Source organism: Ambystoma mexicanum, chromosome 5p (genome assembly GCF_040938575.1).
Source record: "Ambystoma mexicanum isolate Mex_15411 chromosome 5p, UKY_AmexF1_1, whole genome shotgun sequence".
In the NCBI taxonomy this organism is placed as follows: domain Eukaryota; kingdom Metazoa; phylum Chordata; class Amphibia; order Caudata; family Ambystomatidae; genus Ambystoma; species Ambystoma mexicanum.
In genome coordinates, this window is record NC_090930.1 from 189,223,889 (window position 1) to 189,250,670 (window position 26,782).

Below are 26,782 nucleotides of genomic sequence, written 5' to 3' on the forward strand. Positions count from 1 at the left end.
AGTGCAGGATAGCCTTCAATGAAAGCCAAGCACCACATTTCTGCATGTATTTCCTCTCCGACACATCATTCTTCTCTATACTAGACATGGATTTTCATACCTTGTTATGATATGATAGGTTATTTATAATGCGCTCAATACCCAGAGGTTTCTGAGCGCACACCCAGGGATCGAACCTGTGTTGGCTCGTGTCGTTTTGCTTCAAAGGCGAGCACGTTGCCGCTGAACTATCCTCCCAGGACAAAGGGAGGTTAACTGATGGCGTTGAAGATCCCAAACCTTACTTCATTCATGACCATTTGGATCTCATAGATCCTGAAAATAAATCAATACAAATTCTAAACTCTTTAATTCCTCTGACAGATGATCCATGGGCAGATGCCGCATTCTCTTGTCTCCAGAACATTTTCATACCCGAGAGTTTAAATGTAATGCAACTTGTCTCTTAAGGATGAATTGATTGTTTTCACAAGATGGCTCTTGGCAATGGTATGTTGAACTGAGAGCTGCACATAGAGATGTCCTTCATTGAGACACATTAAAGGTATAATGGTCCATGCTTTATTTACACAACTAATCATTATGCCTCAACACTGCACTAAAGGTATCCACACCTGTATTGTATTGTATTGTATTGTATTTACCATTCATATAGCACCCATTCCCCATTTGTATGGCCTCAATGCGCTTTGTGGTTGGAACACCCTAAATGACTGAAGTCCATGTGCAGGAGGTTCTAAGAGTTTAAATTAAAGATGCTTGCGTTCTTTTTTGCCGGGTTAGGATTTAGGTGGGCTAGCTAGGCTCCCATAGGCATTTGGAGGTCAGGCACATGGGTGGGTGCTGTTGGTGGTTTAGGATAGAGTTCTAGTGCTGAAGATTCAATGTGTGCTCAGCTAAACTGTTTTTATTTTCTTTGGGGGTCGCTGTATACTAATGGCAGAAGTGTTGAGGCACGTCATGGGATTCAGTGTGGATGGCTATGTGTGCTTCTAGACCAGAATAGCATAGCCATAGCTGCATTCTAGTGTGTATGAATGGTTGACCGTGACTGTGGCCTGTGTCCACAGATGTGGTGTAAGGTATACTTACCATAGGTTTGGCTGGAGTTCGACTGCAGTGTTTTTTCTTGGTCCGTTGCGATTGGCTGGTCTCGCTATTCGTGGTCTCCCTGGAATGAACGTCTGAGCAGTGGGAGAGGGCAAGGAGGGATAATAGGCTGGGGGTTGAGTGGAGGATGTTAGTTTGTTACGGTATGCCTCTGTGAATTCTACCGACATCCGTTGGATATTGGTGTGTAGGGGTGTTGTTGTGTTTGGGAAGGAGGAGGTTGTCACGGTCTGCCGCTGCAAACGCTGCCGGCATCCGTGGGGTTTTGGTGGATAGGAGTGTTGTTGTATATGGGTCAGCATTTTTGTGTGCCTATTGAGAATGTATAGTGGGGGTGGTTTAAAGTTGAGGGAGGAAAATGCCAGGTTTTGAGGGCCTTTCTGAATGCCAGGTGATTGTCAATATTGCAGCTGTGCAGGGGTAGGGAGTTCCAGATGATAGGCGCTTGGATGGAGAAAGAGGATCCACCGAATCTGGAGCAGTTGTACTGTGGAACTACTAGGACAGATACTGTGCCAGATCTGAGTGTCCTTGAGGGGTGGAAGTGGGTGACTTTGTCTTGAAGGAATTCTGGCCCTGTGTTGTGGATGGCCCGGTAGGTGATGCACATGGCTTAAAGGTAGTGCGTCGGCCAGTAGGGAGCCAATGGAGGACTATTAGTGTATGGCTGATGTGTTCTCTGGGAGGTAGGTTAATGAGCAGGCGGGCTGCAGCATTTGGGATTCTTTGCCGTTTCCTTAGTTGAAACGCTGGTGCAGCTAGGTAAAGGCAGTTTGCATAGTCAAAGTGGAAGAGGATGATGGAGAGGATGACAGAGAAACTGTGCCGATAGGTGAGGTAAGGGAAGATAGGCCTTAGGATGCATAGGTGGAAGAAACAGGTTCTGGAGATGGAGTTGACTTGTTGGGAGAGGGATAAATCTGGGTCCAGTGTGCATTGAAGGTTTTTCATCGAGGTGGAAGTTGCCGGTGGGGGGGCTTGGGATTGTTGCCAGGGAATAGGTTGGGGGAGGAGCAATATTTTCCCGCAGACAAGGATTTCAGTTTTCCCAGGATTGAGGATGAGATGGTTGGTCATCATCCAGTAGTCAATATTCAAAAGGCATGATGACCGATCTAGATAGTTGGGGCCTGCCGGTTTTGGTATTTTAAGGATGATCTGCGTGTCATCTGAGTAGTTGTAGCAGGTAAGATTGTGGGCGCACATGAGTGCAGGCAAAGGGTTTAGATAGATGTAGTTTGAAGTTTAGTTTATTTGTAGTTTGAAGTTTTGTTTATTTGTAAAGCGTACCAGGCCCAAAGGCAACCGGGCACATAATCTAGAAGAGCAGGGGAGATAGTGATGCTCCTTGTTGGACCCCTTTTGTTACTGATCGTGAGGTGGAGGTGAACAGGTGGAGGAGCATCATTTGTGTACGATTAGAGATGAAAGAGGAGAACCAAGAGAGGGCTATGTCTTTGATTCCTACTGAGTGTAGCCTGTCTAGGAGGATGGTGTGGGTCGATGGTATCAAAGTGAAGAAGGATGAGCACCACATAGCCTTCTGCATCTGCTGGTCTTTTTAGGTCATCCCCGATGGACACTAAGGAGGATTCTGTTCCTCTGAGCGATCTGAAGCCAGATTGTGCAGGGTCCAGTAGGTTGTTAGCTTCAGTAAAATGGCTGAGCTGCTTATATGCTGTGCGGTCTATGTGTTTGGCCATGAACAGGGTGTTGGATTTAGGCCGTTAGTTCTGGGGGAGGAGTGGCTCGAGTGTAGGTTTTTTGAGCAGGGGTTTGATGTAGGAGGTTTTTAGGGCTTCTGGGAAAGTTTGCAATGTTAGGGAGTGGTTGAGGATTGAGCGTGAAATCCTGGTTGAGGCTAGGATGTTTTTAAGGGGGGGGGGTGGGCAGGGGTCCACAGGGGAGCCTGATGGGCGTCATTGTGCTAGGAGCCAGAGGAACTCCTGGTGTGTGATTAGAGTGAAAGATGTGAAAGTTTGTATCAAAGGGGGGGTTTCAACAGGATTACGGCTGTGGGTGGTGGCATGTGTGTGAATTTAGAGATGATGGCAGAGTGTCTGTCGATGTGTTCTAATAAGGTGTCACATAGGGATTGGGAGATAGGTAGGGGGTGGTTAGAGCAGGTCATTGATTCGGAATTCGGAATTGATTCTATGCAGTTCCTTGCTTGGGTTCTGAGGGTTTAAGATTCTGTTCCCATAGAATGCTTTCTTGGTTTTTCTGATTTCTAGTGTGTATGCCCTGGTTAGTCTTGCTAGTGCAGTTTTGTTCTGGGCCGTAGGGATGATCCTCTAGGTCCGTTCCAGCCAGTGCTTGAAGGTTTTTAGTGATTTGAGGTTGGTGGTGTACTACCTGGGCGTGGGTCTTGATCTCTGAGAGGACCGTTTAGTTGGAGTGAGGGGTGTAAGGGCATGCGAGAGCCAGAGGTCAAAGAGTTGGATGGGGGCTGGCCCTTCCTGGAGGGATAGTGTTGGGAGAGAGGAGGAAGTTGGCTAAATCTGGGTTGATAACAACTCAATTCCATAGTGGAATGAGAGGTTTGGGTGTCGGTGGAGGTTAGGCATGAACTTGGGTGTGAGCCACAATGGTCGGTGGTACAGAGAAGAAGATTGCTGAGTGATAAGTTCATGATAGGGGACGTGGGGGCATTGTGTAAATATTTGCAGTGCTAAACATTGCATCACGGCTGTGACCCCTAGTGTGGGTGTGTGCGGGGATGCATTGTGTCAGGTTGAATGTTTCTAGGTTGTCTGTGAGAGATTGGGACATGGGGTTTGAGGGTCTCCTAGGATGGTAAGTGTTGGATGGAGATTGAGGATGGTTGTCAGAGCATTTCAGAGTGTGTTTGTGAAGCTTTTGTTGTAGCCAGGGGGTCTGTAGATAAGTAGGAAACTGTGTGAGGCGGAGGGTGAGACTTGGAGTTTTGCCAGAAGGGATTCATAGTCTGCGGTGGTGGCTGAGGTGTCCTTAATTATTAGTGGGAATTGGTGTTTGTGTATTATCCCAAGTCATCCACCCCTTGCGGGCTCGTAATCATCAGCAAAGCAGGTCTCTGTGATGAAAAGGAAGTCTGGATTTTTCTCTGTAATGAGGTCAAAGATGTGGATTTTGTTTTTAGAGACTGACCTGACATTGATGGGGGCGCAAGTGAGTTGGTGCAGTATGTTTACAAGTGCTGGGCAGGCCAGGTTGGGAATGGTAGGAGGAGCAGAAGTGGGGAGGGTGTGACCAAGGGTGCATCCTGGTATAGGGGGTGTTTGGGGTGCGTAGGGGCAAAGGCTTGGTTGGTGGATGGAGTGGGCAGGAGGAGTGGGGAATCGGAGTCGGACCAAGGGGGATGGGTGAGGAGGGGAATAGGGCTAGGACCGGGTAGGGTCCCGGTGTGGAGGTTTGGGCCCTATAGTGAGGTGGCAGGGTTTGGGATCTGAGATGGAGAATGGGAGAAGCGAGGAGGGGCCAGGCAGAGTCTTGGATTGGGCCTTTCTTTGACTTTCGGTCAGCTCATGTGGTATGGGTGAGAGTTGGGGGGGCTGTGGAGGTTGTGGCTTTTTCCAGGGCTGCCCTTGCTGCTATAAGAAAAGGGAAGCGTGGGTTGGGGGCAGGGGTGCTATGTTGCTTGGGCGAGGTGCAAGCACATGGTGCAGGTGAGTAGTTAGCGGGAGATTTGGGGTGAAAATGTTTGTTTACCTGGGTCGCTGGGCGGTCCAGAATATTCCAGGGGTCAATGTTTTCTGCTCCTCCTCTACATCTTGCCGCTCTTAGAGATCTACTTGGAGGGTTTAGCAAGTGGGAGGTGGCAGGCTGGAAAGATGGGCTGTGCGTTCAGGAAGGCTGATTTAGGGTTTCGATTCTCATCAGGACTGTTGGTGTTCCAGCATGTGGCTCTGATTTGGCAAGTGTGTGGCATGGTGTCTAACCTGTGGAAAGGGTACATCAGATTATGTAACTGAGTAGGGGGGGCACGTCCAACTGGGCACATCCAACTGGTGTACCAACCTAGATGTGTACTTACCTGGACCTGGGCAGCTACTCAGGGTATTTGGAGAGGGTTTGGGGCACCTGGATAGAAGGGGGGGTTGTGCCTAAAAGGGGGTACCACAGTAGACAGTAAAACATAGCAGTTCATAGATCTGCGACACCTGAATGGCGGGAGAAACACTTTAGTGGGGATACTACAGTAGACGGTAAAATACAGCAACATCTAGATTTGGTACACCTCGAGAGAGGCCTAAATGGGTCTACACCAGTAGACAATAAAATACAGTGGCACCTGGATCTGGACAACCTGGTTAATGGTAGAAATGCCTAAATGGGCCTACAACAGTAGACAATAAATTACAGTACCAACTAAGTTTGGGAAACCTGTGCCGCGGGAGGAACGCCTTAATGGGAATACAACAGTATACAATAGAATAGAGTAGCAGCTAGATTTGGGACACCTGGATAGAGGGAGAGATCCCTAAATGGGCATACAGCAGTAGACAGTAAAATACAACAGTGGCTAGTTTTGGGACACCTGGATAGCGCCTAAACGGGCCTACATCCATAGACAGTGAAATACAGTAGCACCTAGATTTGGTCACCTGGATAGTGGGAGAAACGCCTAAATGGATATCCAACAGTAGACAGTAAAATACAGCGGCGCCTAGATTTGGGACACCGGTATAGTGGGAGAAACGCTTAAATGGGCCTAAAGCCGTAGACAGTGAAATAGAGTACCACCTAGATTTGGGACACCTGGACAGTGGGAGAAATCCCTAAGTGGGGACACAACAGTAGACATCAAAAAACAGTAGCACCTAGAATTTGGGGCACATGGATAGAGGGAGAGACGCCTAAATGGGCATACAACAGTAGACGATAAAAATGCTGTAGTGCCTAGATTTGTAAGTTACTTGAGGCAGAACTAGAGTATGTTTCCGGTGGATGTACTGGGGGACAGTGTTCAGACTCTGGTGAGTCCAAGAGCAAAGGAAGAAGTAATTCAGACTGAGGCGGGAGGATGAATAAGGATTCATCAAGTTAGGTGGTAAGATGGGTATGTAAGACTACCCTTTCTAGGCTAGACAATGGGATGCAAAGGTACCCAAACGAATATCCAACGAGCTCGATGGCAGCCCAAAAGGGTTGGAGAACTGGGCTTCATGTTAAAAAAAAGATACAACAATTATAAATTATCAGAGCAACATGAAAGCAAGAGCTTCACACATTTTTAATAACAGCACAATACATTTGTAAATAGGCAGGAGAAGTTGACTAAAGAGCAATTGCGGGGCATGCAGGAATGGTGAAATAAGCTGCTGGATTGTGCCACGGGGGTCCCAGATCTGTGCCCCTTCTCATGGCTCCATGTCTGATGTACAGTGAAGAGGAGGTTGAAAATGTGGTCCTTGGGCTAACCATCATGACGTGTTTCATGTGCCAGTCCTGTAATGGTCCCTGATAAACTCTGCCTGATGGACACATGGGTCACTACATTTATTAACGATATCTAAGACACTAAAAAACATTGGGCCTCATTACGACCATGCCGATCTGGAAACAAGAGTGCCGGTAAGCTTCCCGGCACCCTTGTATCCGGACCAGCAAATTACAATTTTGGCTGCCAGGGCCGCTGCACCCGACAGGTCTGACCATGCCGTGCACAGTGGCCCCGGTACGCACAATCATCACGGAAGCATCAGCACCGTTAGTAATGGTGCTGATGCTTCAGTGAACCCATTCCTATGGAGTCCACGATAGAAAAGTTCAATGGTTGACGTGATGAATGCATTAAAGATGGCAGAAGTTTCCAAGAATAGCAATTTTGTGTGATTATCTTTATATCACACCTTCATCTTGGACCGCAGTGACCATGGCAAAGTCCTAAGAGGGGTCAAGAAGTCACAATGTTCTTCTTGTGTGGCCATCAACTTGGAGCAAAATGAGCTATGCTGACGATACCCAAATCCTTATTCCCCTCTCCGGGAACCACACACAGGACACTGTCGAATTAAACTGTATATATGAAACCTTCCAAATCTGGATGGCCTCACACAACCTCTGTCTGAATGATGAGAAAACTAAACTGCTCATTGGAGCCCCTGCCCATCTCGCCAAGCTTGACGCAACCTTCAGCCACTTTAACATCGAAGGCCACACTATCCCGGTAGCCACATCTGTAAAAACATTGGGGGTCTATCTCGACGCATTGTTCACCATGAGACGCCAATCACACCGCCTCTACCAGCAGACAATTTCCGCAATCACCAGGCACCGGAAGTTCTGTTGCCAGTGATTGTAGCATCCCCATCCCATGGAGTCCTACTGGACTCCATGGGAACAGGGATTTACCTGCATATCCGCCACCTGTAAAATCCCGGTAATATCAGGATATCGGGCAGCGGAGACGGTACAGTAGTCCCCAGATATCCCGCCACAATTACCATCAGGAGACCGGGGGACTTGTAATGAGCCCCAAATTCTTTCCAGTAAGTCCACATTTCCCCCTTCTCGGCTGTCACTGGTTAGAGAGCTTGGATTTAATATTATGAGAGCATTCCTGCTAGTCTTGCTGTCGAGTTATACAAACAGTAACATGAAAAAAGCATAGCCTTGACTTTCAAAATCGATAGAGCTCCAGCCCTGCTCGCTCTATCAGATCATGTCACTGCCTATTTACTATATTTCTAAATAACTCTGAGCCTGAACACTATGCTTGGAAGAGTGTAATCTTGCCCCAACCAGCATAGACGAGCAGCAGCAACAAAGCATGTGCTAGTGGCTGGAAAAGGCAACACCATGTGCAAGATTCCAGCCTACGAGATCATAGTACTTTTAAAGGTACTGATGCAGGTTCAAAACTTGGTTTTATTTCTTTAATTTCTCTACAAGGATAAATGTCATTTCTGACTAGTGATGTATATCGCATGCCCCCAACTGGTCACCCTGCCAAAAGAGAGCAGCGGCCACACATTTCACGTCACTGACTTTGATGAAAAGATTAGTTATTTTACACTCATAGTCTAGAGTCTAGACAATTCCAGAGTAATGGTCCAGTCACAGGTAAGTACACGCCTCCACATTGTAATGCATTTATTAATAAAGTTAAAATAAAATACCCAAACATGTAATAATATTTTAATGTTATTGGGTCATACAACCTGTATGCAACACTCTTATCAATGACATAACAACTGATTTAAAAAAATGCTTCCCAGAAGATTGAAAATGAAAAACGTGTGCCCATTATGATATGACATGATATGATATGGCATTTATAACGCGCCTATACACAAGTGTTTCAAGGAGCGGCAGGGCATGGGGGGAACGGAGGGAGGACAGACAACGATCCTACTAGGCCAGGTGTCATTCAGATCGTGCAAGTGCATGGGAAGGGGAGGGAGAAGTGCGCGGGGGGAAGGGAGAGGGAAAAGTGCCGTACATGGGAAAGCGGAATAAATAGACATAAATAGGATAAATAAGATAAATAAAACAGCCAGCTAGTGGCAAGTGCAAGGAAGTGTAGACATAAGTGCTGGTAGGGGGACTGAAGGGATACTGAAAACGGTCCCCAAGTGCAGGGGTTGCCAGGGAGGCAGTGCAGGTGGGCAATTGATGGGGCCTGGGCCAGAGATCAGAAAGGGTGGCCAGGTAACCAGTGCAGTTTCAGTCAGGAATTCAGCAGGGGAGTGGTGGGGAGAAAGCAGAAGCAAAGTGAAAAGTTTTGAGGTGTTTCCGGAACCGGAGATGGTTCTCCTTGAGTTTCAGGGAGGCAGGAAGGCTGTTCCAGAGAGAGGCCCCTGCCGAACAGAGTGATCTGCCACCAACTCGTTGCTTGGAGAAGCGACTGACCCTGAGGGAGTTGGAGACAGATGAGCGAAGAGCTCGAGAAAGAAGATATTTAGGGAGAGAGAGTTGAAGGTACTGCGGCCCCAGACCCCAGAAGTCCTTGTGTACAATGCAGAGGGTTTTGAACTTAATCCTTGCAGTCACTGGGAGCTAGTGCAGAGATTTCAGTCCTGGAGAGATACGATCCATGGGCTTGAGGCCAAGGACAAGTCTTGCAGTCCTGTTCTGGATAAGTTGTAGAGGGCGGAGAGTGGAGGCAGGCAGATTTAGATAGAGGCTGTTACAGTAGTCCAGTTTAGATAGGACCAGGGTTCCGGAGACAGAGAGCTTCTGGGGGAAGGAGAGGAATGGAAGAATACCTCTGAGGAGGTGCAGCTGGTAATGTGACTTTTTAGAGACGTCAGAGATGTGAGTGCATTTCGAGCGTTTTTTCTGTGCCTCCATTGGAACACATGAGGTGTTCCTGCTTCAACATGGCCGCCAACCTCCTCCTTGCCAAGAAGGCGACCACATGACATCCATGAGAGCCCCCATTGGCCAACTGCAACTACAGAAGACCAATCAGGCGCTGGCAGGCAAACGCCGGCCCCCTCATCCAAAGGATCCTCATCACAAGGAACTTTTCCTGTCTGGAGCCTGTACCAGCATTATTTCATAGGACCACCGAGGTGCAGGAGCCCTCAACACTGCAGGAGCAGTGGGCTAGCCCTCCACCAGAGTACATCCACCCTAAGGTAGGCTCCCTGCCTATTTTTAGCCCCCTGGGCTCGAAAATCCCACCCACTGAAAAGTGCTCCTTCTAGCCCCATAATTACACATGAGCAGTGTAAATTATATTTTTATTGAAAAAACGACCTAAAAAGTGCATTTCAAGCGTTTTTTCTGTGCCTCCATTGGAACACATGAGATGTTCCTGCTTCAACATGGCCGCCAACCTCCTCCTTGCCAAGAAGGCGACCACATGACATCCAGGAGAGCCCCCCATTGGCCAACTGCAACTACAGAAGGCCAATCAGGCCCCAGCAGGCAAATGCCGGCCCCCTCATCCAAAGGATCTTCATCACAAGGAACTGGAGCCTGTCCGGAGGTACCTGAGGCCTGGGCTAAGGACTGCCCATTTTCTGGTAAGCCTGCCCTGACCCTACAGCTTACCCACACCTCCCAGGAACCTAACCTTTCCACCTAATCCCTTCATGCGGTACACCTCGTGGGTGCCTCTGCTTTTCACTGACTTTGTACAATTGCTTGCTATCACCTGGTCTATTGTTGATATAGAATATCTCACTATACTATTTATTGCATTTACCAGTATTGCTTATCCACTTGTAATGTATCCTCTTGTGCAGCCAAATGCTACCTATTATGCCCCGCCACCATTTAGCCACTGCCTGCCACACTTAGAAAATCGAAATTAGGCATTGTATTTTGTTGAACTGCTACCTATTATGCAATGCCACCATTTAGCCGCTGCCTGCCCCACTTAGAAAATCGAATTTAGGCATTGTATTTTGTTGAACTACCACCTGTTATGCCCTTCCACCATTTAGCCTCTGCCTGCCCTACTTAGAAAATCGAATTTAGGCATTGTATTTTGTTGAACTGCTACCTATTATGCCCTGACACCATTTAGCCACAACCTGCCCCACTTAGAAAATGGAATTTTGTCATTGTATTTTGTTGAACTGCTACCTATTATGCCCTGCCACCATTTAGCCTCTGCCTGTCCCACTTAGAAAATCGAATTTAGGCATTGTACTTTGTTGAATTGTGACCCACTTGTGACCTGCCTCTGAACTACCTAGCACTAGTCGCACGATCCCTCTGTCATTTCTGTCACATACCAGCAGCACACACCAGCTGCACACACACACACACACACAAACACACACAGCCACTCTCCACGATCATGATGCCCAAAAATGCACCTCGCAATCGTAGCATAGTTTCACTCTCCCACACTCTCCCTGCCACACTCTGCTCAGCCAGCCTAACAGCCATCCTTATAGCCCTCACTATAATGGCCTCTACGCCTCCCCACATATTCCCAGCACTCCTCACCCAGCGCCCGGCACTAAATTCACATGCCGCAGCACCAGACTACAACATCACACAGGCTCGGCCACCTAGCCTAGCCACCAGACTCCGCAATCTCAGAAATCGATCACTTCCTAGGTATTTACTCTGCTCACCCACACCCATCACAACTAGAAACACCAGATTAGGCACCCGCACTGCACCACTACCCCATGCTAAAATGAGCATAGGCACTACCCCTCTCCCCCACCACCCCAACATGCCTCTACACTACTTCACACTAAACTCCTCACTACCACACACCACAACAAGCACACTTCACCGCATACTAGTACAAACAAAAACATCAAAGGCACACAACACCCACCTCTTAAATGTGCACTACTGAACGTACCCTCCCTACCTGCACATGCCCTCGAGATAAATGATCTACTATCCACACTTAATCTGGACTTACTTTGCATCACCAAATCCTGGCTTAATGATGCCTCCTGCCCAGCCATCGCACTAGCCCTACCCACAGGCTACACCATCCTTAGGCAAGATAGATGTGATAAGATTGGAGGGGGAGTCGCCCTTATCCACAAAGACTCACTCTCCATCAGATTAGCAGACCATAGTACATGGGGTGGTAATGCTGATATCCTATCAGCCAAGCTTACGCTCTCCCCCAATAATCTAATCAACATCCACAACCTATACAGACCTCCCGGACTCCCAGCTGACTTCCAAGAGCACCTCTTCCATCGACTCAGCAACAACATTAAAAAGTCCTCCAGAATCCTTCTATTAGGAGACTTAAATTTAGGATACAATGATACTAAGGATAAATCCGCGCAACCCTAGCTAAAGAACTCGCAGACTTAGGTTTCTCCCAAAGAGTCCTCACCCCTACTCACTCCAAAGGCCGCCCCCTTGACTGGGTCATGGATCACAACTGTACATCCAACATTACCTCAAACACTGCACATGCATCCAATTCCTCACCCCCACCAACCCTAAACCTAAGACTCTCGCCCACGAACCACTTGCCACAATAAGAAGTTCTAAAAAACTCAACGCAGACAACATGCGTCCCCACCTTAAAAGCCCCTGCCTAGCACCACCTTTCTCTCAGGACCCAAATATACTATCAGCTATCTTCAATGATACTCTCACTAATGCCATAAACTCTATAGCCCCACTTGACAGCAAGAAGGAAAAAAAATCATTTCATTGCAACTCTCAGTTCTCGGAAGAACTCCAAACCCTCCGAGCTCAAAAGCGCCAGTCGCTTAAAAACTGACAAATGGATCCGAGTGATCTAAATAAGAGCCTCTTCAAACAAATAGCCCTCCAATATAAAAAAGCCATTTTAGCAGCAAAATCCAACTCCTTCAATGATAGGATCTCAAAGGCCAACTCCCAAGCTAAAGAACTATTTGCAGTCTTTAATGAATTAGTCACTCCTCTGGCTACCGCTGATGAGATAACTAAAGACAAAGCCTGGTGTGCCAGCATTCAGTCTGCCATGCTCAATAAAATAAAACTCCTCCAGAACAAAATCCAAAACCACTGCAAAGCCCTCCCAAACCAAAAAAACCAACCGCCCTACACAAGACAAGTGTAGTAATCTCAATCACGCTCAATTCTCCTTCAGAAACGTCACTGCACCCGAGGTCCTTAATCTCATCAAAAACCTCAAACCATTCCTCTGCAAAGCAGACATTTGCCCTCCCAAAATCATCAAGGAATGCGCCAATGACCTAGCACCCCTGATTACTGCCTTCATTAACGCATATTTCCAAACAGGAACTGTCCCAAACAATCTCAAGGAAGCCTGGGTGCGGCCACTTCTAAAAAAGGCCACACTTGACCCAGCGCAACCCAACAACTACAGACCGATAACAACCGTCCCGTTCCTCCTAAAAATCCTGGACAAAGCAGCTCACATCCAGATCCAATCATACATAGAAGCTAACTCCATACTAGGCAAAAGACAATCTGGCTTCCGTGTCGGGCATGGAACAGAATCTGCCTTATTAGATCTAAAAAATCAAATCTCACAGATCATGGACAAAGGCAAACCTGCCTTGCTCCTTCTCCTCGATCTATCCGCTGCTTTTGACCTGGTAGATCACCAAACACTCACCACCCACATCACCCATGCAGCCCATTTCTCTAATCAAGCAGCATCCTGGATCACTTCCTTCCTTGAAGGAAAAGCCATGAAGGTCTACTCCGACACAGCTAACGCAGATCCTACCACTATAAACTGCGGTGCCCCCAAGGATCTTGTACAGCCCCCACCCTCTATAACCTCTTCACAAAACCCCTCCTCGACCTACTTGACTCCATGGGTGTTGCATATACAAACTATGCAGACGACACTCAAGTACTTTTACCCCTATCTGGACTCTATCACCAAGACGCCACGGCCCTTCACAACATCTATGCCACTATCCAAGCTTGGATGGCAATCAATGGCCTCTGTCTTAATGGGGAGAAGACTGAAATTCTCATCCTGGGCCAGACAAACACATTACCGAAACTAAGCCCCCAATACAACAACTTCAACATAGACAACTCAACCATCTCCGTATCATCCTCTGTCAAGACTCTAGGTGTTCACATTGATGCAAATCTATCGATAAACAAACAAGTCAACGCCATAGCCTCTGCATCAGCGTTCAGCACCAAACTCAATGCCATTAAACCCTACTTATCCACCCCCAACCGCTTGGCCATAGCTAGAGCAACTATTGGAGCCAAACTCGATTATTGCAACACCCTTCTAGCTGTCACCTCCGCCAAAAACATTCACAGACTGCAAACCACACAAAACAATGCCCTCAGAGCCGCCATGAGCATCCCTAGAAGAGACCATATATCCCACGCCAGACGTGGCGCACGGTGGCTCCAGGTCAAAGACCGTATTACTCTGAAAATCCTCACCATCACTCACAGGTGCATCAACAAAACCGCTCCAGCATACCTACCTGAAGCAATATCAAGGACCACATCCACTCACGCCACCAGAGCTCAGTACACCAACCAGCTACACATACCACGCATAAAGAGACCCACAGCGGGAGGTCTAGGCTTCTCCTATATTGCACCGAAACTCTGGAACTCACTCTCTGCCACCCTTAGAGCTGAAACTTCCATCTCTGTCTTCCGCAACAACCTCAAGGCCACTCTCCTCGACTAGCAAGTGGAGGACTGCCTCCTCCACTTCTGCCATGTATATTGTAATATAACACAAATGTAATATAACTATATTGTAACATAACACAAATGTAATATAACTATATTGTAACCTGTATATATACTGCTAATGACTATGTAACTATATTGCAACCTGTATATATATTGCTAATGACCATGTAACTAAGCTTTGTACTGTAACAAGTGCCACAATGTCCTCGGGCTGTTGTGCGCTATATAAATATGAATAAAACAAAACAAACAAACAAATCCTAGAGGTGACATATTTATTTCTTAGCTGTTTATTGAGCATCATATTTTTTAACACTTCACTTACAATCATTGTATTTCATTAGGCCTTTTGTTTGTGTTTTATCGCATTGAGAGCTTTAACTGTGTGGCCCGTGGGTGCAATTAGACATAGCTGGCCTTTTGAATAATACGTCTGTTCTGTGTGTCCTTTCTGAGCTCCTTAATTCAAAACACCTGCCTTGTCCCACCCCTTTGTCCAGAGGGTAGACAGGAGTGTTTAATGTGTTGAGTTTCATTGTTTCCCTGTTAGGACACTTGAATTAACCGTCTTAGTTTTCTCTCCCTAGGCTAGAGTATGGGCTTTGACCTGGGAGAGTCAGTTTGTCGGCCTGGCCCTGAAGAAGCCCTACTATTATTTAATTCATCATTCAAAGCAATTGACAAAGATGTTGCTATGCAAAGTGTGAGAATGTATGCAGGATTTATTAATATTTCTTCTTATGGATCTGAGAAAATTCTATGTGAATTGCCTGTTTAAACTGTGTTTTCCCTTTCCAGTGTATCCTGCCAAATGATTGGTTGCTCTTTACTTTTTCTCAATAAATTGACAATCTGTAGTTCTATTAAGTAATTAATAAGTCAAATATGCTTTCGACATTGAATGTAACAGTTGTCTCATTATGTTTTTACTTCAAAATAACACAGTGGACAATAATACGCAGGTAGACACTTTTGAAATTAGTCATACACGAGAAACATGTTTGACGTGGTTTAATGTAGATCTTCTGGAACCTCGTGAAAGGTGACTCACAAATATTTACATGTCAACCCTGTGAAACAAGATTGCCCCATCACTCTTAGCGGTGACATGGGGTATCCACCACTTGTGGTGGAACGGATGTACCCCAGAGTTTCCTAGAGATCTTAGCTGTGCTCTTTTGCTATCAATGCTGTGGACCGGCATTGGTAATCCAGCCAGATGGTTTTGTCTAAAATGAGAGTTGTTTCCTTTCCTTTTTCCTGCTATGAGACAGGAAGAAGCCATGATCCCATATAATTTCCCCTAGCCCTCAGAAGCTCACTTACTTGTGTGCCAGAATTAGGTTTTTCTTTTTCTAGCTCTGGCTGTCCACACAGTGGAGTGGGTCATGTTTTAAGCTGCCATGAGTAATAGTATTATTTGGTCCCCTGCAAGACCCCTCCGCTCCAACCTTCACTGGTCAGATCACCAAAACTATTTGGTAATTCAACAAACTAAGCTACACAAAATTCTCAATCTTCTGTTTGCTTGATGTAGGTTGAGCAGAACTACTGCACATTTAAATAGCACCGGGATAACTGTGCACACCCATTAATGTGATGAGTTTATTCCAAATGTAATCATTTAGGTAGGGATGTTTAGTAGTCGATTTTCTAGCACTAACATACAATATTGACTTGCTCTTGTCTTTAGTCTCTTACTAAAATCAAGTATTTGCCCAGCCAATCTGTTCTTGCTATTTTCTCACCATGCCCTAAGCCTTTCCTATCTAGTAGCATAATGAAGCATTCGGATTAATTAACATTTCCGAAGACTTTAAATGCTCCTATTGGGAATAATGCTTTGTGGACATAATCTTCTGCTGGGGTTTCCTGCTGGTCTTGACTAATTCTTAACTGCAGTAGGCCTAGCCGAGGGATATAAATGCTTCTACAGAACTAATATATTGATTCTGTCATTGTTCCTAAACAAGTTAAATCGTGCATTAAAAGCAACAGACGTTAGCTTAAAATACATATTACATTTCTATAAATAGGACTAAACTCGGTCCGTTTGCTGATGGACTAGGTCAGCATTCATAAGCATTTGTAGTCAAAAAAATCTGGAGCACAAAAGGTTGGGTACCCCATTGGTAAGGTGTTGCTGGACATTTCAACATCATTCACTATATAGCGCTTTGAAGCGCTTGATGTGTACTGTTCACACAGTTTGCTGTAACGGTCTGGATGTTGAGTATTTACTGCTGCAGTTAGTATTTTTCAATGTTTTAAGTGCCCCAATACAGTGTGGCTCCACCAATAGGCGCTATATAAAAGATATTAAAACGTTCATAAATGCATAACTTGCTATAAAATGATATACCACATGTAATACAATACCACGACACAGTATAATAATAAACTTTATTGTATTTTAACATGCAAAACTATTATGAAGTCCCACTAAATCTAGGACTGCAGTTAGGGATAGTGCTATGCACCAAATATCACCCTCGATATTCGATTTGTTGTAACACCTGTCGACTCGTTTTGTAAGCCATTAAGTTCAAGCAATTGATTCTATGTTCATTCATACCCATTTTATTCCGTGGAGTTTTTTGCTGACATTTTCTGGACGAAAATACCAATTGAATTTTTATTTATTTTATTTAGCGGTCCTCCGCAAGCACCCCTGCCTTTTTATTCCCTATACTCCAACCCCCACATATGCTCCTACCCACCCCCCATATTTTTCGATTAATTTTCTTCAGCAAACATTTTTCGTTAAAAATCTCCACCAAAAAAAATGAACGAATGAACGACGTATCAAGCAATTTGACTACTTTTTTCAAAACGAGCGTACTAATTTAGATAGTTGGTTGGCTAGTCCGGTTATCAATTGATGTTTCTTAACAGTGTCAAGTATTCAATGCTCTGCCATTGAGGACAGAGAACTATATTATCACTTCTTGTGCTAGATTCTGGGGGTCAAAGGGTAGGCATTGTGGTGAACTGATGGCTCTGCACGTCACAGTGAATAAACACCGGATTTCCTTCTTTTTTCAGGTGACCTGCCTGCACGACTTTTTTGGTGAGGATGATGTGTTTATTGCTTGTGGCCCCGAGAAATTTCGCTATGCACAAGATGATTTTTCCTTGGACGACAATGGTAAGGGTTAGTTAATTATTTTTAAAATCTTACCCTGTCTTGCTTTTGTAATTTACATTACTGTACCCAGCCTTCCCTATGATTGTGCTGTTCACTTTAACCCTTTTTAGTTCTGGCTATTAGGTGGCGCTGAAAGTGCTATCTAAACTGAATATATTGTAATTAAAATCAGAGCTTAAACATAAGAGCTTCAAATATGGGCTTTGAATGAGGGTATGTAATGCTTTCCCAATGGAGATGACATTTGAGTGATACACAGTTGTTAGGTTATTGAATCTCTCCCATTCCCTGCCCCTAGTCAAGCTAATCCCTATGATTAATCTGATCAATTCCTGCCCATCTCAGAACTCTGTGAGCTCTTCCATGTAGGCAGCCATCTTGGATAACTGTCTCTAAGGAACCTCTTTTGAAACAATTTGAAACTAGCAGCCATCGGCCATCTTTGAATAGGAAACATACATTCTTTTTTAAAATAGCTAAAGTAATTTCCAATACTTTCGACAACAGAAATTATTTCTGTCCTTTCTTCGTTTCATTTCCTTGTTTTTTAAATATAGCTAGGGCTGCTGCTTGTCCTTTTTAAATCAGCTTTAATATGCATAATTCTCTTGCAACACAAAATAAGAAATGTTGTGATACAAGTCATGTAGTGCCGAACCCTTACTAGCTCAATGATTGCCTCTGTTAGCTGAGAAGGGTCACGCAGATGCTTGCCCCCCATGGTCCCGCAATCTGACTGGTTGTGCTCGGCTTCACAAATAAATTGGCTGTCTCATCCCACCTCTATTTCTGTCCTTTGATGCATTCCCCCTCTCTGTTGTTTTCCTTCCCCGCCGCTTTTAAACCAACGGTAAAGTGTTAAAATAAGAAACTTGCAATAAGACATGAAACCCCACAGTGCACACGTCAGAGAGAATCTCAGGGTCTTCAGCCCTGAGATCCTTTCCGACGTGAGCACTGTGCTCTGTGTGTTCATGGAATTTTGTTCACATTCAGGATTTCTAACTCCCCGCTACCGGCATGCGCCACGTTGCCCATGGCGGGGAGCTAGAAATCCGAAGTTCATACAAAATCCCATGCACACACTGAGGACAGTGCTCACGTGAGCAACGTTCTCTGTGTTTACAGGATTTTGCTCACATTTAGGATTTCTCGCTCCCTGCTGCCGACAATGTGGTGCATGCCAGCAGTGGGGAGCTAGAAATCTGAAGTGCGAGCAGAAACCTACGAACTAACAGAGGACAGTGCTCACGTATTTTGAGCACTGTCTTCTGTGTATTTGCGGGATTTTGTACACAAATCACATTGTAAATTGAAATGACAGATATATAATTAATGATGTGAACCAAAAATAATATGACAGTAACTTTGTTTTCCCTATTTAGAACAGAAGAATACAAGTATATGAATGCAAAATTATGTCAGCCTAATAAAATCTTGTATGTGTTATGCAGCTTTTCAGTCAAGACATAAAGACAAACAAAAACAACACTGTATGGCAATGCTATCTGTTAGTAAACATGGGCCTGATTTGAAACATTGTTTTTCAATGGTAAAATCAATGCCAACGCTTCTAGAATAAATTAACTGCTTGTAGAAGTGCCTTCTTACCTCTTGGGTACTGTCATTTAAACATTCCACCTACTTGAGAAAAGGTAAGCAAACAGTTCTGTTGGTTTAGGGCAATTTTGACCTTGCTGCGTGGCTCCCTTTTTCTCAGCAAGCGAGTCTGTCAGCTAGGGTGGCTTTTCACCTATTCAGAAGCGCAAAGACCACAAAGCAGAGATGCAAGGTGTGGCTGGTGTGTATTGCAGGCAGGGCAGCCCCCGGGACCTGTTTGCAAGTTACGCTTGATTTTGTGTGTCATTGACTAGCCACCTCTTAGATTGATACATAGAGCTTAAATGTTCATCTTCTCCTCGCCACCCGGTGAGCAATGTGCCCCCTCACACTCTCTTCCAATACCCTCCATGGGACAGTAGAACAGAATGCCACTAAGTGTGCGGGCTCAGCTCCCAGAAAGTATTTCCGGTTCAACCAAAGGTGGCAATTCTGTGATGAAGCTAGGCTTTATGCCAGTTACCTGCACTAACAAAATCTGGTGAGACTTGTGTGTCTCCCAATTGCCCCCTTCCCCCTAAATCTTATTGGCTTGCTTGTGCAGCAGTGGTCTTTGGTGGTCTTTGGTGTAGCGCTTTCCTGGAAGGGACACTCTTGGGTTGCTTTTGTTCCAGTCAGCAAGCTTCGTTAGCCAATCCGGAGATTTTCCAGTGTGTTAGGCTAATGTCCAACCCACTTAACACCAGGACAGGAATGCCCAACAACCAACATTGGACATTTTTAAGTGCAGGTAGACAGTATGGCCAGATGCGCTTAGGATGTGACGATGATGGGTGAAGTGCTAGAGTGGAGGCAGAGGAAGTGAAGGACAGAGGTAGGTTAGAGGCGAGGGAAAAATGTTTTTGCTAGCTAGGATCTATGGCTGTGTAGAGTGAATGCTGCTGACTGAGTACATGAATGCAATCTATAGGTCACATGTTTGAATCCCATTGAGGTGGAATCAGGATTTCATCCATCTGTGATTGACCAGAATTTAGGCAACCACGTTTCTGGATTTATTTTCTTTTTAGTAGCGCAGAGCTGACACCTGTGTTTTTCTTGCAGGCGCAGCAGCAAATGCACTTTTGGTTGCTAGCTTATCTTGTGCATGCTTCCATTTGATGCATTTTGTTGCATCTCTTCGGTGTGTGTGAGTAAAGTATGTTGGCGATGACACAAAGCTTGTAGGTGTTTGGTTATTTGCCCACGCATTGATGATCATGTATATGAAGTATTAGGCATTTTGCAGGCACTGCTATTAGATGCCCACAGTAGCCCAAACTGTTGGCATTGTCAGTGCTTGTTTTTCTACCAGTGTATTTGTACAGCGCACGTTTCCACCCAAAGCTTTTTCTTGGGGCTATTGACAGTTTTCGAAGTGTACAGAAAGAAGTAGTGGAACTATATTCCCTACTGGCCTGCCCCCGCTCCCCACAAACCACATCGCCACGCAGCCTCCCACGCTCAATACAAACACCAAAACACATGGGCCTGCAGTTTAGCGGAACGTTCAGTGCAGTGCACTGAAAGTGCAAGTTTCAACTGCTTCCTACACTTTTATTTTAAAACAAAACCATTCCGGAACGGTTTCTTTTTAAATTAAAAGTGTAGAAACAGTAAAACCTAATTAAAAGAAGTAGAGAAGCACTGCTCCCGACCGCTCCTGCCCACTCTGACCACTGGATATTGACAGATAACAGGCCTTTATGTTTATTTTATCTCTCTACATGTTCAGATGTGATCTCAAGTGGACTTCACGATGTGTTTCTTAGATTTATGAGTGTATTATTTATGTATTACATTTTGTTAATTAGCTCAAACACTTTGCAGAACTTAAGTCATCTTTTTTTTGGAAAGCCATGAACAATAATAACACAGGTCCAAAATGGCCTACTGCCTCTGCATCACAGTGACTACCAAAGTCCCACCCTATATGGTCAACAAAGCCTTACCTTATAAGGAACTCATACAACATTCTATTGGTTGCGGAACCATTGATAGGGGGAATTCCAAGCCAGGCAGGGCTAGACATGTTTCTTACCTGCAGCTCACTTGAATGGAAATAATCCTAACTATTGCACGATAACCTAAGCATAGAATTACTTTACACTCAAATTGTCCTTTTACATTCATGGCTGAAAACTGCACATAAGCCCTCATTGTATATAGTCTCCAGGATGGTTTAATACCAATACATATACCATGATGACGGAGCATCGCGATTCTAGAAACAGACACCATTATACATTCTCTTTTCTTCATTTCTTCATTGTATAACGGGAATACAAAAAGAGGAGAACATTATGGCCCCCATAATGTTCTACTGCCCTCCACCAATCCTAGTGCCTGCTCCACGGTAAGTGCGTTTTGAGTCTTTCCATGTCCTAGCCTTGTCGCGGCGTCAGAATTACAGTCTATCAAACACTACTGGACGGGTGAATGTGGAGGGATAGAGCTTACATCCGTATGTCAATAAAATCTCGACTCTCCCACATCCTGACTCATGGCACAGCAGAGTCAATAAAATCTCGACTCTCCCACATCCTGACTCATGGCACAGCAGAGCATAGAGGAGCACAGACCAATGTGCACTGGCTTCCATGGCACCACTCGCTGAATAGGCACCAACAAGAGAAGTCTCCCCCTGCTTTGGACATCACCCATCCCGCCCACAAAGCCAGGGTTGGGTGAGTAACAGGATAGAGGTTCTTTCCCCAGGTGATAAACAACTGAGGTGAATACATCCATAAATCACTAGTATGGTCTTCATAACAACACAGGTGTCTTGCAAAGTACCAGAAAAACACCAGGCAATTCTGCATATCGAATAATCTTGGTAAGAAATAAGATATCACTGATCCTGAGAGAAATGACCTATTAAATCCAGTGCTGATATATCCAAGACATCATACACATGAGCATGGCTCATTTTGCTGATACAGTCTCTAGAGAAAGTAAATAATTGTCCTTGAATAAGGATAGGACTAAGTTCACATCCCATTGATATTTATTATACCACCTAGAGGGCTTTGAAACTCGAATCCCCTTTAGCAGATGTTCAGCTGAGATGTGCTCCACTTCAAGAGTGCAGTCTACTAAAACATGTTGGAAAGACATGGCCGGTACAAGTAACTGTATGATAAGAGTATATCAGCTACTTTAGCAAATACATTTACCACCTGTGTCAGCTCTGCTGAAACCAGATCAGGACTCTTTTTGTCAAACCTGTGCCACCAGGACGTCCAGGTGGGATGGTAGGAAATGAGAGGTTTAGTGACCCAGGAATTACAGAACAAGTCTGCAGCTGATATTGAAACTGCTGGGAGATGCCAACTATCCCGGATAGGAACAATACCATCAGATTGGAGTGCCCATGATTCTGACAGATGTTGAATGTCCTGCAATATCACCTAGAGAATTATGTGGAGAATTATGGGGAAATGTGCCAAGAGCTCCAGGGAAAGATGACAGCAAACCCCATTGCTGTTCCCAAAATGCATGGATCTGATTTTATTATTTTCTGATTTAGAAGGAAGTGTAGAATTACCTTCCCTAGAGGAAACCTGAGATAAAACATTTGCGCTCAGCTTGATAATATCCTGATTGTTGTCCTCAGCTTCGCCTTACACCAAGACATATTTCCTCTCTGTGGAAAGAAGTATTGGCACGACCTGGTAGCCTGCTGGAATTCTCTCTGATTGTTGAAATTGTTTGACAGGGACGGTCCTGGATTACTGACGCTGTGTCTGGGGATACACCACCTCCTACACCCTGTCCTAGAAGTAACTATAGGGACGAACATTTTATTCAATGATATCTTTGTCCAGTGCACTGTCGGACATCACATATTATCGCAGGACCTTGACCAATCACTAAACAATCATCTGGAGGTATTGCATGCACGTCTGCCATCCCGCTCGATTTGGGATTTATCTTAAGCAGAAAGCTCTTTATTCTTTCATGGCGAATGATGCTTTATCTTGACATATGAAGACGGTTGCATGTTGAGCCCAATCTCTGAGAGACTCTTTGTCTACTTATCCGCCTTGGATCTGGCCACCTCTGGCATGTCTGAAATATACATGAGGGGGCAAGATAGATTGAGTATTCTGCCTTATCAGTTAAACATTGACTTACCCATAACTTTTCCAGGTTATTTCCCCTGTCTTGGCAGAAACGCCAATAGGTTTGGATCAATCACAGGTGTTTCTTCTCATTTGTCTCATAGGGAATGCCTAGGGCATTCAGACCTCATCTGTGCTCTGGACGGGCTCTCCAGTTTGGAATGAACCCTGGCCTTGGAATGCTTTACCACATGGCATACGGGGGATCACTCAGAGGAATTAAGTTGTTATAGATTTTGTTCTCAGATACTTTTACACAAACATACCATTCTTAACTCAGAATAGCGGGATCGCCCGCACAAATGCTACAATATGCGAGTCACTGGCTCATTTGCCTTATTTACATAATTACATTAAAATCCAAAATATAATTTTACATTTAGTTGATAGAGCTTAAGTCTCTAGGACATTCCCCTCAAATGGTACAAGTAGAAATATGATTGCATATGTCAAATTCAAAAGGCATTTTGTTTCTACTTTACAAAATATTTAATGGCATCTCCAGTTCCACTGGCCTGAAACATCTGGTGTCATATAATGTTAGTTCTTTTGCATTCGAGAGCTGGGCCATATATGACTTGCGAGAATGCCGGCATCATGGGACCGGTGTCGAAGGTTCTTTGAAATCACTGCTAGCAAGGGCTATTTATGACTCAGTCCCACCCCCTTCAGTGATCCCAGGATCTGACTGCCTCTTATAACAGACTCTAGATCTCGCCAGGTTTGAGGCCTTACCTTCTGGAAAGGCCTGGCCAATCAAAAGATCAGATTACGTGGAAGAGGGATCACTATAGAGCCTATTTTTTGTATATTGAACAGTGTGTAGCCTAAGCTCACAGACAAATGAAAGTTGAAAATGGGGTGCATTTGTTTTGCTTGCAAGTCTTGTTCCCAGAAGAAAAGATCCATGCCAGGCACAGCCATGAGCCTTTATGGTCAGTTGGAAAAGGTTGTGTTTGCACTTTTCTCATGGGAAAGCTTTCCCCATGTCCTGTAACTTTTCTGTTGTTGCAGTTAGACCTTTACGGCCAAAGTGGCTTTATTTACCAAGGGAGCCTTTAAAAGTAATTTTATTTTCCATATTGCAATTGTAACCTAAAATAGAACAACATTTTAACTTTTTCTTTGCAATCAAACTCCTGCCCAATGCTTATATTTTTGATATTTCTGCATGTCTCTTTCTACAGCTGATCCCCAGTCCTGTAAATGTACTCAATGCAAGGCTCACATGTGATTTGCACTCTTTTATGAAATTATTTGCATTTCACCTGAGATTGGGCAGTTCCCCAATTAATGAAGAATAGTTGGATTTCACTACACCACCATGAACACCACCAACCACAACTCTTTCAGGCTACAGCAGTCACACCAAATATGTTGGTATAATTCCTGATTGGCACACCCACTAGATTACATGCCCAATCTCAAGAGTGGGAGTTTATGTGGTTTGTTTGTCAGGAGTATAGGTTGTGAAGGAATCATGAAAAAGGACATCAGATTCCAAATGCAAAACAATCAAGTTTATTAACTTAAATGTCAGGATGGAAAAAGGGCTAACTTGCAATCTACTTAGGTGGGACTTCCCTTCCTGAATAAAACTAAGGAAAGTCTGAGTCAAAGAGTTCATTTTAGGAATCTGTCTGTGTCCAAAATCTATGGTTGCCCTCACCACTAATCTATACAACATGTAGGGATGTCAGTAACCAAGAGAAAATAGTGCTCAACATAACGTTCTGAGCTTCTTCCAGCTCGCAGCTTCCTTTCAGCTCCCTTTCCAAAGTACAAAACAGTTCCAAACAGAAAAGGCTCTCAAGATTCCCTTTCTTGAACTTAAGATGCAATAGTCTTTTCAGGCCTCTGGTTCTCCTTCCCCAAGTCAGTACTCGGAGTTCCTTCCCCAAGTTCCAAATGCCCCAGTTCAAGAAAGACACATCATATCTTTGTCTTGCTCAGTTTAGTTATTGTTGTTTTTAAGTACACAGTTCAAAATGAAACACACAATATCCTTCTTTTCACGGTTTGGTTAAGTGTTGGTTTCAAATCATATTATATTTCAGCACACTGTGGTTGGTTTAATTTTATATTCACTTTAGCAGTTCAATGTATGACGGTTTGCATGACTTTTTCAATTCACTGTTCAATAATTAGAACTTTGGCTTCAGGTTTGTTTTCCCGTCATCTATTGTTAAATAATTGCTTGTTTCACTTTATATGAATGGGTCAATGCTCAGAGACCTTCAAAAACGTGTTTCTTGCCACACTTGGCCACTCCGATACAACATATTCTCCTTTGTTTAGTAGCTAACAAATAAAACTATTTATTTCACTTTAATTGAATAGTTTAGTGTTTCTGAGACTTTCAGAAATGTGTTCATGGCCACACCGACCACTCCAATAAAAAGTAATGATCTTTTTTTGATAATGGTCAAATATAACTGTTTGTTTCACTTTACTTGAGCGATTCAATGTTCGGAGACCTTTGAAAATGTGCTTCTTGCCACACGCAACCACTCCAATACAAAGTAATTCCATTTGTTTGATAATGGACAAATATAACTGTTTGTTTCACTTTAATATAAATACTTTATTGTGATACAATCCAGAAATTGGACTTTACACAACTCCTACATTTCTCATATACATAATAAGCAAGAACGTAAACAATAAATATGGAAAGATTAAGATAAATAAAACAAAATACAACATAGATAACAAGCTACAATTTAAAACAGATAACTTATGATCTTTAAAGATCTAAGAGGCATTCAACTATCATTGAATAAGTGTAAGGGTATGTTGTGGTCAGCAATTTATGGGCATTTACAAAACCATAGTTTCACACAGCCACAAAATCAGAGTAATATTCCGGCTTCCAGATGTATTTGTATTTATACCTAGAGTAGAGGCTTGATGTGGGTCCATACCCTGAAGAGTGCTAGCTGAAGGCTTAAGGAGACTGTATTTAGACAGCCATACCAGACATCTTCTTCTTTTATTGCCTCGTAATTGTGCACCCATTTTTCATATGCACCCATATATATAGGGCCCAGTTTTGTGCAGAGCGTTAGGACATGTCTGGTGGATTCTAGTGCTCCTGCACCCTGACAGATTTGACAGATCCTGGCCTCTCGGGGGATATTCAATCGAGGGCCAGTAATAGTAAGAACCGGTAACTGATTTGTTCTTAATTGCAATAAGAACCGTCTAACTTCTGGGTCCGGAGATAGCAGTAAATAGGCCTGAGTCTTTAGATATCTGAGTGACGTGTGAAACTGCCTCATACCCACCAAGCGAGGATAAGTGGTCAGTATTCATACACCAATCCCACTTATTCAGTTTATCTTCAAATGCTTTTTTTTGGTGAACATATGGCAGGTGTTTCAATTTTTTCATAGGGCCAGGCAATTTCTTCAAATAGTGATTCATTCAGCACTTTATATGATCTACCTCGTGGATGTTTTTCCGAATCATAGCTTTGCCCTGCCAACCTGAGCAATTTGCAGCAGGAGTTTGCATGGGCTTTCAGATAAAAAGAGCCTTGCGCCCGTAGTGCCATCCCTCTCAGGGAAATGAGCCCCAGTTCTAATCTTAAATATTGTACTGAGCAGGAAGGTCCCAGGTCAAAAACAGTACGCCAATAGTGGCCTTCTAAAATGTTGAGCCAAGTTAGGTCTTGCATGGATAATGCCTCCAGGCCGTATAAGATTGTGGGTACAAAGCATTGCTGGTACAATTT

The 26,782-nt window shown here is 44.3% G+C and overlaps 1 protein-coding gene across 11 annotated transcripts in view; it reads left to right on the plus strand.

Moving 5' to 3' along the window:
* Nucleotides 1–26,782, plus strand: part of DCX (doublecortin) — a 419,812-nt gene that overhangs the window by 208,001 nt on the left and 185,029 nt on the right. For 6 of the 11 annotated variants that reach the window (XM_069612596.1, XM_069612598.1, XM_069612599.1 and 3 more), the window contains exon 4: nt 17,221–17,329. In XM_069612596.1, the coding sequence (XP_069468697.1) occupies nt 17,221–17,329 (109 nt within the window). The remainder of the gene's footprint in view (nt 1–17,220; nt 17,330–26,782) is intronic. The other 5 variants (XM_069612602.1, XM_069612600.1, XM_069612606.1 and 2 more) reach the window with 1 other exon arrangement.